The sequence below is a fragment of the Leptonychotes weddellii genome, chromosome 9 (assembly GCF_054177405.1).
Source record: "Leptonychotes weddellii isolate Sample4059 chromosome 9, ASM5417740v2, whole genome shotgun sequence".
Classification (NCBI taxonomy): domain Eukaryota; kingdom Metazoa; phylum Chordata; class Mammalia; order Carnivora; family Phocidae; genus Leptonychotes; species Leptonychotes weddellii.
In genome coordinates, this window is record NC_138377.1 from 121,397,363 (window position 1) to 121,412,704 (window position 15,342).

The window sequence follows — 15,342 nt, forward strand, 5'->3', positions numbered from 1 at the left end:
GAGAGAGAGAGAACGGGTGGGGGAAGGAGCGGAGGGAGAAGCAGACTCCCCGCTGAGCAGGGAGCCCAGTGCGGGGCTCAGTGCCAGGACCCTGAGATCATGACCTGAGCCAAAGGCAGAGACTGAGCCCCCCAGGAGCCCAATAAGTATGTATTTTTACCCTCACTATTTTCTTCCTCTCACCTTCATTTAATTAACAAATAGTCATTGAGAAGCCATTGCACCAACTGCCTACTCTGTTAAAGTTGCGGAGGGCGTGGTGGTCAGCTGAGGTGGTTTACCTTCTAGTGAGGAAGCTACATTAAACAGATACGAATAAACAGGTGAGCAAGAGGAGGTAGAAGGGTGGGGTGGGCGAGCTTTATGAGCAGAGGAGATGAAGGAGGAGGAACAGGAAGGTTGGGAAAGAACATTCCAGAAAAGAGCAGGTATAAATACTTGAACTGGAAAGGAGCTTAGTTTGTTTCAGAAAGCACATGTCTATAGGACCTAGGCAGTAAAAGTGCGGATTTTCTTCTAATTGATGAGCAATGGCTTAACCAGGTAAAAGATGTGATTCCACTTCTTGGAAACACATGTAGCTAAACTAGGAGTGGGTTAAATTGCAAGATTACAAATGGAAAAGGAGCAGGTACTTAAAAAATGATATACACTGTTAAAATTTCCAACATGCTTTCACATTCAAAGCCCAGAAATGGTAAATGTAAAATAAGGCAGCAGTGGGGCGCCTGGGTGGCTCAGTTGGTTAAACCACTGCTTTCAGCTCAGGTCATGATTCCAGAGTCCTCGGCTCGAGCCCCGCATCGGGCTCCCTGCTCATGCAGGAAGCCTGCTTCTCCCTCTGCCTGCTGCTCCCCCTGCTTGTGCTCTTTCTCTCTTTCTCTCTCTCTTGCTATCTCTTTCTCTGTGTCAAATAAATAAAATATAAAAAAAAATAAAAAATAAAAAAAATAAGGCAGCAGTGGCTTGTCAAAGAAAGGGAAAGAACAAAGGTGTTTAAGGGGATTGTGAACATTTGATGGAGAAAATGGAATCCTAGAACTTAAAATTTGTTAAGGCAGCAAATCAAGTATTGGACATAGTACACAACACGTAACTGCTTGATTTGGGGTAATTGATACCAAATCACACCAAAGACTTTATTCTGGAATTATATCAAATACTGGCTAGAAAGAAATCTTGGCACATGGGCCTTGCAGATTCTTCTACCTTTTCTTTTTTTGGAATAGTATTACAATAAGTAGATTGACAGTATCTTCTTAAAGATCTCTTCCAGTTCTGACATTCCACCATCTGAGGGGTGGGTCTTCTCTGAGGCTTCCCTTCTCCCATCTGCTATGTTGTTTACCCTAAGAAAATGCCCATCAAACAAGCTTTTCTGTTGTTTTTTTTTTTCTGGTGAAGATTCATCTTTTCCTATTCAAAAAGCCTCTGCCCAGCCACACTGAGGAGACAAAAGGGAGCTTTAGGTTAGTCCTTGGAGAGCTCTCACTACAGGGGTAGAGAGAAGGGAAGGAGAGAAAATCCAGGTCCTATCTTTTGGAGCTCACAGTCTGGGAAACAGAACTGGAAGAAACAGAACCTGGACTCAGACTGGGGGAGGAGGGATCCAAGCACAGAACTCTTACAGGATAGAAGGGAGCATAGAAGACCACTGGCATGCTTTTGACTTTATACCTGATTTATTCAGCCATATTTATTACATATCTGCTGGGTGCTGGATGTATCAGTGAATCAGACAGATGTAGTTCCTGCTGTTTTGGAGATTATAGTCTTTTTTTTTTTTTTTTAAGATTTTATTTATTTTTTAAGTAATCGCTACACCCAACGTGGGGCTCGAACTTAACCCTGACATCAAGAGTCCCATGTTCTACTGACCGAGCCAACCAGGTGCCCCTGAATTTATAGTTTTGTGGACATCTATAAATCTCCAGATTTGAAACTTATCACTAAGACTTGTCTCTCAATCTGTAATATGCATAAAAATGAAAAATGTGACCATACTCTATATAGTGATTGTGTTATTGTTTTTTAATCATGTGCATATATTCTCATCAAAAGTTGATGTCTTTTTCAACTCTTATTGAAGCTTTACCTTTCAACTGATAAGCAGATTTTTTTTTCCCTAGCTGTCCTCTAGCCAGAATATCTGACTATTTCAACAAATTTTTTGTTTCCCTTTGGCAAAAAATCCTAATCAGGATCTATGGTATATGAACTAGCTTACTGTTTTCCCCCATAGCAGTGAACATAGGCATGGACATATGGATGGTAACAGCAAATTTTAATTGATTAATTTCCAAACTGGCATGCATAACTGGAACAAAAGTTTTACAATATTTTGTTTATCTTCACTACATGAGATATCTTCTGTTGTGCTCTGATATTTTCTATTCTGTTTTTTTTTTTTTTTGATGCCAGTCATGAGCCAGTCAGTTGATCCATCAAAGGATCCATCTGAGTCCACCAAAGGGTCATGACCCTCATTTTAAAAGCACTATCCAAGATAGTTCTTGGTTCTTGGACTGGTCTGTTCTTGCCTTGCTGTGACCTTGGGTACTCTTATGCCCCTTTTTGAACTTGAATATATGAAAAGTTTGGAGATGACTTTGAAGACCTCACATTCCATACCAATTTATGATCTATAATTGTTAACTCCTGTGGAGTAGGCAAACCAGCATAATTGTATTTCGGGGTAGACGCTCTTCCATCATGTTCCTATACTACTTAAATATTGTCATGTTATATTGTGATGCTGAGTTAAACATTTCACATTATTGCGGTTTTACTCTACCCCCAACTTTAAGATTCTAGAAGACTGAGACTAGGTCTTGCTAATTCATGGCATATAAAGGTTGCTCAGTAAAAGTTTGTTAAGGGGTGCCTGGATGGCTCAGTCGTTAAGCGGCTGCCTTTGGCTTGGGTCATGATCCCAGGGTCCTAGGATCAAGCCCGCTTTGGGCTCCCTGCTCCGCGGGAAGCCTGTTCTCCCTCTCCCACTTGCCCTGCTTGTGTTCGCTCTCTCGCTGTGTCTTTCTCAGTCAAAAAAATAAGTAAAATCTTAAATAAAAGGACAATTCTTATAAAAAATAAATAAATAAAAGTTTGTTAAAAGAAGGTTAAATGGGGCGCCTGGGTGGCTCAGTTGGTTAAGTGACTGCCTTCGGCTCAGGTCATGATCCTGGAGTCCCAGGATCGAGTCCTGCATCAGGCTCCCTGCTCAGCAGGGAGTCTGCTTCTCCCTCTGCTCCTTCCCCCTGCTTCTTCCCCCTGCTTGTGCTCTCTCTCTCATTCTGTCTCTCTCAAATTTAAAAAAAAAAAAAGTTGAATGAACAGTTGTCTGTGTGTGAGGAAATAAAGACTGGCTTTTACAGAGAAAGCAGGATTTGAGCTAGATTACCCAAGTTGGAGAAGAAGGGGAAAGCATGGGAAACAGCATGAACCAAAGCATGGAAGATAAAGTATGGCATGTTCAGGAAACAGTAAATGGTTCAGTGTCCTGGAAGGTAGCAGTGGGTGAGGGACAGATAATGTGTTTGGAAAGGTTGTTTAGGGCTGGGCTATCCCCAAGAGTTACTTTATCGTGCAGGCAGTGGGAAGCCCTTGAAAGTTTTTAGAGAAGTAGCACGATCAGATTCATGATTTGCAAGAATACTTGGAGCAGGGCGCCTGGGTGGCTCAGTTGGTTAAGCGACTGCCTTCGGCTCAGGTCATGATCCCAGGGTACTGGGATCGAGTCCCGCATCGGGCTCCCTGCTCTGCGGGGAGCCTGCTTCTCCCTCTCCCACTCCCCCTGCTTGTGTTCCCTCTCTCGCTGTGTCTCTCTCTGTCAAATAAATAAATAAAAATCTTTATAAAAAAAAAGAATACTTGGAGCAACATAGAGGACAGATGAGAGGCAGGACACAGACTGGAGAGGCTGTACAGTAAGAGTCTAGGCAAGAGTTGACAAGGGCTGTAGTGAGAGCAGGCTGTACGGTAATAGGATACTGACCGTTTGTGTGTGGCTTAATAAATACAATAATTGAGTAATTCGATCCTTTAATGTAGATGTCTACTTTTTCCTGCTCTCCGCAAGCTTTATTTATGGATGCCTCATTTATAACCACCTGAGTTTCTTTGTAATTTTTATTTCAGTTGTGGGAATCCCCGGACCACCGTGGGTACTGGACAGTGTGCGAACTGCTCCACCTTGTCGGAGGCACTATCTTACCATCCGAGACTTTCAGCCAGGATTGTACTAAAGCTGGGAAAAGACTGCTTGGTAGTGAAAAAAAGCTGGCAAGTGAATCTCCCCTCTCTTCATGGATTTCAACTCTGCCACCTGATGCTACTTTGAACTGTTTGCTCTATAAATCTGCCTATGAAGCCTCATTTCCACGGATGGAAGGAACGTTATTTCTCCCTGTTGAAGGTAAGCAAATACTCTTTGGGGGGTTTTATGGTCTCAGGTACATTGATTTCTTCAAGGCAAGCCCATGCTTTTCTTTAGAGTTTCCAACAGCCTAGGCACTCCATTAATGCTTGTAATTAGAAGGTGTCTGTGCAGAATCAGGTACCACAGGAAAGCGTTGAACATGGGCTCAGTGTATCTGCCAGCCCACCTTTAAAAAGAACTAGTGAGTCATTTTTAAAGAATTTCCCAGCTGTTGAAAAGAAGGATAATAGTGTTCAGGTGCCCAAGTAAAGGGGTGGTAGGATTTCCTGCCTCATAGAAGAGACTGATAAATGGAAGACCATAGAGAAGCAGTGATTGATTAAGAGAAGAAATAACAAATTAGTGAACAGCCTCTGAAATTGGTGCCTGTTACCAGGAAGAGCCAGCATGTTAGACTCTTCGTAAGTTTACTGTATGATCTGTAGAGTGAATCTCACTTCTGAATCCCATATCCACACAAAAGTCCTACTCTGTAGAGATGTATACGTAAAACTATGTTACATACATTGCGTGCAGTTTAAGGAAATTTCAAGAGTAGTTTTGTTTAAGCAGTTTTGTCATACATAATCTTTAGAATTCAACATTCTTCTAAGATGTGATACACTGTATTTTACAGATTTAAGCAGTGTTGTCTTTTTTATAACTCATGAGTATTGCTTGAACACTTATTTCTAAGGCATAATTATTGGGAAGTTCTGACATTTAGTTGGACCCTTGTGATTCCATTCATATGTAGCTGTTCCTGTAGAACAAAATGCACCTGCTCTGCTGCTCTGTGGGCCATGGGATGAGGGATGAAGCGCGAAGTGACGATACTCGGACCACACGGACAGTCTCATTTTTTTCTTCTTACTATTAAATCTGTTTTTAGTAACGATTACATTAGAATCTTAATATTCCTTATTTCCAACAGGCAAAGAGACTCAAGAAACATGGACGGTCACCCTAGAGCCCTTGGCCATGCATCAGAGACATTTTCAAAAACCAGTCAGAATTTTTCTAAAAGGCACGGCAAGCCAGTGGTCTCTCCCAGCGAGTAGCACGTTGGGCACTGAGAGCTGGATGTTACAAAGTCCAGAGGAGAACAAATCAACTCAGAGGATGTTATTTCAGCAGCTGGTAAGCAGGCTGACTGCTGAGGAGTTACACCTGGTAGGTACCTGGTGCATGCTAAATTATCCTTGTCTAAAAACACACTGGTGAGGTGAAATTAATGTGTTTATCAAATGCCAACGATTGTTCTACATGACGTAGTTTCAGTTACACATGTAGCATCATGACAGTGCTCCTTAGTGAAGAAACAGTTCATAAAACTGCATGTACCTTAATTCCAGCGAAGTTAAATTATATTCTTATATGGGAACAAAAGGCAGTGGGCCGAATGGAATGCAAGTATTAGTTTAGGGTGGTGAAGTAATGCCTGGTTTCTAGTTATTTTGTAAGTGTTCTATTATATATTTATTAACTTTATATAATAAATATTTTTTAAAAGCCCTACACTGTAAAATTAGGTGTACTAGGGTTCAGTAGTTACACAAACTTAGAAATGTCTTCTGAGAAATACATATATACCCAGATTTGATTGAAAGGTGATGGTTATTTTTAAACAAGGAGCAAATTTCTTACCTTACTTTGTCTTTTGCCTTTGTTACCTCAGAAGGCTTCTATCTTCTGGATCCCATTGTGAGACACTTAGAGAAAAGCTGTATAGTCTCTGAACCGATGTTGTTCTAAGAGTTGTGTGTTCTGATAGAAAGGGCACTGGGTCGGGAGTCAGGCGGTCTGGATTGGGTCTCAGCTCTGCTGCCCAGCTGTGTGATCTGAGTAAATCCCTTACGTGGTAGTACTGCCTCATGGTTAAGAGTGTGGGTTTCAAATCCATATGTGCTTAGCTTCTGCATCTAACTGAGTGACCTTAAACAGGTTATTTATTTCTCAGCCTTAATTCCTCCTCTGTAAAAGGGGGATAATAATCATTTTTACCTCAGAGTGGGGTTGTGAGGTCCTCAGTTTTGAGGACTCGGTGAGTTATAATAAGCACATCATAAGTGCTTAGTAAATATTCCAGGTAACCTTAGGTTTTTCTTATTTATAAATTGAGAGATTAGGATTATATGGTCACTAAATTCAGTTCTAGCACTAATACCCATCCAGCCTGTCTTTTCTACAGTTTTCTCTTTTATAATAACAGTCATCGGGGGAAACTATCATTCTGTCTTTTACTAAGCTACATTCTTCTTTAGCCATAGGACAACCATCTTCTCAACTAATTAGAACTTCTGATGTAGGTTGCCAGTGTGGACCCTGGTGAAGGCTGGCCCCCCATCACGGGAGTTATTTCCCCCCTCTCTACCACTGCTGCGGTCCTCACCGTGTTCCGCACTGAGGAGGCTGAATTTCAAAGACCTTTTCTCCAAACACTTGTGACAGAGAGCCCCCAGGATACAGCTTCCCTTTCCTCTGATGTTGTAGATATTGTATTGAATCAGATTCACAATTCACTCGAAGATCCTGCTGCCTGTGGTAAGCTTCTGAAGCAATAACTAACATACTCCAGGGCAGTGGTTTATAGTTTTTTCCACCATCAGAATTTTTTTTCACTGTGCTCTTAGTAGAACCCCAATATCTATTAAGAAACGGATAAAAGTAAGCTACAATACTTCAGGCAATTTAAGTCATTATTATTTATAGAAATCCTAAAGCACTTCTGAGGGGTCCAAAGGCTCTGTGAAACTGGGTTGGAATCAAAGGTATAAGATGAAACTTGTACTAATATATTTAATGAAGACTGCATATAAAACTGTTGTGATTCTGTCTACCTTCCAATTTGTTGCATTGTTACTAATACAACACAAACTTTATTTATGCTAGGTAGATAGAAATATAATCAATTTGATACTTATTCCATTCATTTATTCAACAGATTTATTGAGTGGCTGCTGTGGCAGGCACTGTTCTAATGGGAATGTATTAGAGAACAAAATAGACAAAAGTCTCTGTTCTTAGTGTACCATCTAGTCGGGGGAAACAATAAGTAAGGAGGTTGCATAGTATGTTTGAAAGAGATAAGTGCCATCGTAATAAAGCAGGAAAAAAGGAATGGGGAGTGTAAGGGGTGGGTTTGAACAGGCTTTGCTGAAAGAGTAATATTGGAGCAAAGGCTTGAAGGAAGGTGAAATGGGAAGAATGTTGCTGATAGAGGCAACCCCAAGCGCCAAGGCTCTGGAAGGGTGTGTGTCTGGTGTGTTTGAGGAGCTGTGAGCTAGCCTACGTTTGTACATTGTTGGGGTACCACTTGGAATTGGTGGTGTGGATGAAGGAATGTTGTTAATGATGTGGCCTTGTGTGTCCTTTGTGAGAATGCCGCCTGTCCAAGGGCGGAGCAAGCGCTTGCATTCTCCGCTTTGGGCCTAATGCCTCTTTTTCTTTCCTTCCTCTCCCATCTCTGCTCCTGTCCCTGTAGCTGCTGCTGTTCCAGACTGGGCCCAGCAGGAGCTCGGCCGCACTGGTCCCTGGAGTGCGGCTGTTGTGGAGAAGTGGTTTCCTTGCTCTAACCTTAGTGGTGCCAGTTCAAGTTTGATGGAGTCATTTTGGTAAAACTTTTTTATTTCTCTGGATATTGGTGGATGAAATCAGCTCTCACTTATCTGCACATGGGTTGGTTTGTGTAGTATAGTCCAATAATATTAAAAACTAATTAAAAATGGAGAGCATTGTTTAATGGTTATAGAGTTTCAGTTTTACAAGATGAAGAGAGTTCTGGAGATGGGTGGAGGTGATGGTAGCTTAATTATGAATCTACTTAATACCCCTGAACTGTGTACTTAAAAGTGGTTAAGATCTTACATTCATGGTATGTATGTTTTACCACAATTAAAAAAAAATTGGAAAAAATTAATTATGAAAGTAAAATGCACTCATTATGGAAGTCAGAAAATATTTGGTATTAAATCTCAGTAAAAATGAAAAATAACATTTGTGTAATGCAGCTAAGTTTATACTTCAAGGAAGATTTATAGAACTTTTAAGGAAGAAAAGTTAAAAACCAATTAACTAAGGGTCCAGTACAGGAAATAACACAAGGGAGTAAATCCCAAAAATAAGATAGTAATAAAGATAAGAACAAACATGAATCACAGGAAAAAAAAAAAAATCAACAAACATAAAGTGATTCTTTGAGAAGCCAAATAAAATAGAATTATCTATAGCAAAATCAAGCAGTGTTTTTGTTTTTTAAAGATTTTATTTATATGAGATAGAGCGCAAGCAGGGGGAGTGGCAGGCAGAGGGAGAGGGAGTAGCAGGCTCCCCGGTGAGCAGGGAACCCAATGTGGGGCTGGATCCCAGGATCCTGGGATCATGACCTGAGCCAAAGGCAGACGTCTAACCGACTGAGCCACCCAGACACAACCATATTAGAAATGTAAAAGAGGGCCGCCCAGGGCTCAGTCAGTATAGCATCCGATTCTTGGTGTCGGCTCATGTCATGACCTCAGGGTCATGGGATTGAGCCCTGCGTCAGGCTCTGTGCTCAGCGGGGAGTCTGCTTGAGATCCTGTCTCTGCCTCTGCCTGCTCCCCTCCCCCCACTCTCTCAAGTAAAGAAATCTTTAAAAAAAAAAAAAAATGTAAGAGAGATAGAAGAAATTCAAAATAGTATTAAGACATAAAGTTAAGATTTATTTTTTGCCATAGAGATAACCAGTTGTTCCAACACCATTTGTTAAAAGATAGTCTTTTTCTCATTGAGTTCACTGTGGCACCTTTGTCGAAGTCAGTTCACCACCATCATGTAGGTCTATTTATGAAAAGAACCTAGTCCAGACAGTGTGTTAATATCACATTGTCTTGAGTACTGAAATCAGGTAGTCCTCTCAACTTTGTTTTATTTCCGAATTGCTTTGACTATTTAGATCCTTTGTGTTTCCATGTAAATTATAGAATCAATCTGTTAATTTCCACCAGAAAAGCCTGCTGGGATTTTTGACCACGAGTGCATTGAGTCTGTAGGCCATTTTGAGAAGAACTGACTTAATAACGAGTCTTCTGATTCCTGAACATGGTACAGCTCAAAAGGGCTAAGACAGAACAGGTGCACTTTCCCCTATAAGAAAGCAGTGTTTACCGTAAAGCTCTAATGAGTAGGGCAGCGTGGCATGGGTGAGATGATCAACAGAGAGACCCATGCAACAGTAGAGTGCCCCCAAAATGACCCACACCTGTATGGGAGCTCAGCATATGACAGAGGCAGAATTATAAATGTGGGAAAGAATAGACTGTGCAATAAATGGTGGTGTGACAGTTCGCTCTCTGGAAGAAAAAGGATAAAAATTAGATTTCTACTTCACAACATACACAGTGATAAAGTCCTAATAAAATTTTAAAAACAAGCATGAAAAGTAAAGCTTTAAAATCGTAAGAAGGGAAGATGAGTAGTTCAGGCTGGGAATGGATTTCTTATATAAAACCTAAAGCGTTCAAACCATGAAGGAAAATAGATGACTATAATTTAAAATTTTCTGTATGATGAAAAAGGACTAGTCATAGGCCTAGGTGGCTGTATCCATATAACTAAGAAAGGATTAGTATCTAAATTAGTACAGAGTTCCTAAAAATCAACAAGGAAAAGACAAGCAATTGGGCAAAGAATGCGAACAAGTGGTTCATGCAATGAAATCCAATGGAGCAGTAATTTGAAAAGCTAAGATACTCAGTTGGGGCACCTGGCTGGCTCAGTCTGGAGAGCATGTGACTTTTGATCTCAGGGACCTGAGTTCAAGCTCCACATTGGGCACAGAACTCAAAAAAAAAAAAAAAAGATGGTCAGTTTAGATAAATGGAAATGAAAACCATAATAAGAAAAACCCCGCAAGATTCTATTTTATACCATTAGATTGTCCCAGGTCAGTGAATCTGATCTAGAACAAGGGGAAATGACACTTTAGACAATAGAATTATAAATGATTACAACCATTTCAGAGAGCAGGTTGTATTCCTAGTAAAGCAGAAACTTCGCATACTGACAACCAGCAATTCCATTTACGTGTGTCTACATTAGAGAAGTTTTTGCACAAACGTGAGGAGAGCTACTCTTGATTGTTCACTGCCAGTCCTTAAAAGTGAAAAAGTGGAAAGAACCAGCTGTCTCTCAGTGGGGGAAATGGAGAAACAAACTGTGATATAGTTATACAAGGGAATATTACAGATTAGTAAAACTGAATAAACTAGAGGTATTTATATGCTCATGAAAAATATGTTGAGTACAGACAAAAAAGTGCAAAAGGATGATGTATGATACTTTTAAAAACTTAGAATGCATATAATAGCAATTTATATTGGTTTCCATACATATGTATGTCTCTATAAATAAACACAGGTCTAGGAATATCTCTGGAAGGAAGCGATGGGAAAAGATAAGAGTGGGCTTTTTTGTGTGTCTATAATGCTTAATTTCACTAAAAAATCTGAAGTAGGGTAGACCATTAGCAAGTATTTAATCTTGCTGGGAGGTATATATCTAATAATGCTTTCTCTACTGTGTATTTGAAAGGTTCATAAGTTCTAAACAAACCCTCCCCTCAGTGAAAGGCAATCCCAGCACACTTAGGGAGAATTAGTCTGCTTCAGACCTGCTACATGTGTGAAACTGAGAGCCCCAGCAGATTCAACTCATGTCGCCATAACTTCCTCCTACTTTAAATCAAATAATATCACGTAATGGAAGACAGTGAAATACAAGTAATGCATTTTGAAAGTTGTGCCATTTTCTTTCTTTCCTTTTTTTTTTTTAAGATTTTATTTATTTATTTGACAGAGACAGCTAGAGAGGGAACACAAGCAGGGGGAGTGGGAGAGGGAGAAGCAGGCCTCCCGCCGAGCAGGGAGCCTGACGGGGACCTCGATCCCAGGACCCCGGGACCACGACCCGAGCCGAAGGCAGACGCTCAATGACTGAGCCACCCAGGCGCCCCGAAAGTTGTGCCATTTTCTTAGTTTGCTTAGTGACTGATCTGTAGTCCTAGGCAGAAAAGCATTTGATAACTAATCAAACTCTTGATCTCAGGGACCTGAGTTCAAGCTCCACATTGGGCATAGAACTCAAAAAAAAAGTCAGTTTAGATAAATGGAAATGAAAACCATAATAAGAAAAACCCCGCAAGATTCTATTTTATACCATTAGATTGTCCCAGGTCAGTAAATCTGATCTAGAACAAGGGGAAATGACACTTTAGACAATAGAATTATAAATGATTACAACCATTTCAGAGAGCAGGTTGTAATCAGCCCCTCAGCCCCACTTCATCCCCTTCTCATCAATCCCAAATTAGTTTACTACAATGTGAAAGAATTATTCAGAAGTCACTGGACACTTAATATACTGTTACATCAGTATATTAAGTGAGTAAAAAATACACTGAGTAAAAAATAACTATGGATAAGTCAATACTATATGTCATGATTAATGGTTTTGTGAACAGGTTGCTTCCATTCCTGAGTGGGGTTTTTTTTTTGAGGGGCTTAAACAACAAACATTTATTGTGTCACAATTATGGAGTCTACAGGTCTGATTATTAAGGTGTTGCATCGGTTGGTTTCTTCTGAGAGCTATGAGGGGGCAGTCTACTGCGTATTTCTCTCCTATCTTCTAGTGTGAGTGTTTAAATTGTGAGAAGACAGGGACATTTTCCCTCCTGAGGAAAAAAATTTTTGAAGGCTTCTTGTGTGGACATCTTTTGATTAACTTTTAAAAGGATAATGAATTTTGTTGTTATAGCATTTTGGAAAAACCAGAATTTCAGCTTTATACTAGACATCTTGCCTTGTTCACAGGTTACTACAGGCTGCCTCATCTAATAATGAAGAGTCTTCCAAAACTGAAAATGAATTAACATGTTGCCTGTCCGAGCTCTACCAGAGAAAGTCTCGGGAAGAATCCGTTGTGTCCAAGGAGGAAGACAGCAAAAAGAAACGTATGTGCATAGACTGTTTTTTGAGCGTGTAACGTTTTAAAAGATTGGCATTCCCTAAAATGTAGTTGAAATGGTAACTGAATAAGAGAAGGACAAGTTCTTATATTTCAAATTTGAAAATGATTACATTAGTTACGAAAGTGATGTTAAATCGCTCACAATCCTACTTTCTTAATAGGCCATTTCCATTTTTAGATATGACAGAAATATAAATCCAACTTTATGTGCTGCTTATAAATACTTACTCATCTGCTACCTTGCCTTTTTGGTTACTATTCTACCTCATTGCTTCACAAAATTTACAAAATTCTTGCGTTGTCGAACAGATTTTCAGTTTTTATCATTATAAATAATATTAGAGTGTACATCATGCATGTGATTTTTTTTTTTCTTTTTTCTTTTTTTTTTTTTTTAAGATTTATTTGACAGAGAGAGATAGTGAGAGCAGGGACACAAGCAGGGGGAGTGGGAGACGGAGAAGCAGGCTTCCCGCTGAGCAGGGAGCCCGATGCAGGGCTTGATCCCAGGACCCTGGGATCACGACCTGAGCTGAAGGCAGGCGCTTAACGACTGAGCCACCCAGGTGCCCCGCATGCAATTTATTTTTTGAGTGCCTTCCTTAGAATAAGTTGTCAGGAACAAGTTACTGTACCAAAAAGTGGGAGAAAGTAGCTTTTGATGCAGACTGCTCAATTGCCTTTTAGGAGAGTTTCGTCATAACTCTGACCATTGGGGAACACCAAAATGGGTCTGTTTGGCATTTGCCTTGCTAAAAATCATCTGATCCTGTTGCCATGTTCTGTTCCTAAACCTCAGTTTAAAGAAGAGCTCTCTTTCTACTCCAGGTTGTAGGTACAAGGAGATGCATGAACCACCAAATTGAGATCCTCCTGAAGGGATATACTTTATTTTGGTATTCTTTCACAGACTATTTCATCTGAATTAAAGTGGTTCCTAAATTGGCAAAAGTGAAAGCTCTTTTCCTTTTCTCTCCACGCTGTTTTGGAAGGAGGGGTCCCTCGGACTCCAGTGCGGCAGAAGATGAACACCATGTGCCGCTCCCTGAAGATGTTGAACGTGGCAAGGCTGAACGTGAAGGCGCAGAAGCTGTGTCCAGACGGCAGTCCAGAGGCGGCCGGGGAGAAGGGGGTCCAAAGGCCGGCCGGTGGGAGGACAGCAGATAAATGGGAAAACAGAGGAAGGACACTAAGAAGCTCTAAACCTAAAGGTATTCCTCAGTTCCACAGCTTTTTGGTGTCTAAGGCCAGGTTTACTTTTTCATACCCTCAGATTCTTGTAAGTTTTAATCCTATCCGTCAATTAATGAATATTTATCAAACATCTGCCACATTCCTCAAAGTATGTTATGGGGAATACAATAAAAATAAGATCGTGTCCTATTCTCAGATTTATGATCCAGCAGCAAAGATGATAATAATGAATTCATATATGCAGATACACACACACACAATACATAATGAACTAATGCAACCTAATACACGAGATATATGCAGATACACACACACACACACACACACACAAAATACATAATGAACTAATGCAACCTAATACACGAGAGAGCCAGGAATCTACAACAGGAAGGACTTGCCTGTTGGGGAAGTAAAGACATACTAGGACTGGAGAACGGGAAGGGCAAGTCTTGGGCCAGAACAGGCTGAGGAGGCTTCTCAGGAGTCAGGGGAGCCCAGGCTAGATGCTAAGGAGCGAGCAGAGTTGAGATGGCAGCAAGGTAAGAGAGAGCATGCTAGATAGGGGATTGGCATAAGCAAAGTCACAAGACTGGCCATGGCATGGCCATATGAGAGGTGGTTAAAGAAGCTTTATACATTGAGGAATTAAGGGAGAGGAGAAAGCTTTGGGAGTGATCTAGGGTATTAAGGTCTTTCAGAGTTGGACAGAAGAATTTTGTCCAGTAACATTAATTTTACTATTCTTTTTTCTTTTTTTAAGATTTTATTTATTAGAGTGAGAGAGAGCATGAGAGCAGGGTGAGGGGTAGAGGGAGAAGCAGACTCCCTGCTGAGCAGGGAGCCTGACGCGGGGCTCGATCCCAGGACTCCGGGATCACGGCCTGAGCCAAAGGCAGATGCTTAACTGGCTGAGCTACCCGGGTGCCCCTAATTTTTACCATTCTTTGTTCTCTAAAAAAGGGATAAAATTGCAGTAGGTTTCTCATTTCTCAGGACATGTTCAGAGCCAGTCCTGTGGGAGGACTGTAAAGATAGCTTATGGACTTCGGGCAGTAACTGCATGATGTCACCTTTGATTTCTTTTGAGAATTCTGGAATAAATAAATAAATTCTGCTCCTTGAAGGCTTTTTTTTTTTTTTTTGCCTGTGGAATGTTAGAGTCATAGATAATCATCAGTCTGAATGAGAGAGAATGTCTTTAATGAGCTAATAAAAGTATTCGAGAATGTGGATGTTTCATTCAAGGGAGAGCAAAATTAACAGCACCCAAGACTGTATGCTATTAACAGTTTCTGGACTAGATTCTGAGCAGAAATAGACCTGCCCGATAGGGGCACACAGCTTTTTGACAAAGGTGCCCCAGTAATTCAGTGGCCAAAGGATAATCTTTTCAACAAATGGTGCTGGAACAAATGGGTGTTTGTATGGGGAAAATGAACTTCAACCTTACCTCTTACTAGTATTTCAGATCTGTGCTCTATTTTTTCATTCTAATGTTGCTTATTTATGCTTTCTCCCATTTTAAATGGCTCAGTTTTACTATAGGTTTCTGTATTTGGGTTCTCAGAGAATCATTGTTTTGTTTCTGTTGATCTCTCTTGTTTCCTTTTTATTTTTCCTATTCATTTTTGTTCCTATCTTTATTCCTTTCTTTTGGGGTTTACTCTCATGTTATTTCTTGTGTTGGGCCCTTAGCTGATTGGTTTTTATTTTTTTTAATTTTT

The 15,342-nt window shown here is 40.5% G+C and overlaps 1 protein-coding gene across 1 annotated transcript in view; it reads left to right on the forward strand.

The window, feature by feature from the left end:
- TICRR (TOPBP1 interacting checkpoint and replication regulator) overlaps positions 1–15,342 on the forward strand; it is a 36,884-nt gene that overhangs the window by 1,857 nt on the left and 19,685 nt on the right. The window contains exons 2-7 of the mRNA XM_081831889.1: positions 4,138–4,414; positions 5,352–5,590; positions 6,727–6,961; positions 7,902–8,031; positions 12,268–12,407; positions 13,417–13,894. Coding sequence (XP_081688015.1) covers positions 4,138–4,414; positions 5,352–5,590; positions 6,727–6,961; positions 7,902–8,031; positions 12,268–12,407; positions 13,417–13,894 — 1,499 coding nt within the window. The remainder of the gene's footprint in view (positions 1–4,137; positions 4,415–5,351; positions 5,591–6,726; positions 6,962–7,901; positions 8,032–12,267; positions 12,408–13,416; positions 13,895–15,342) is intronic.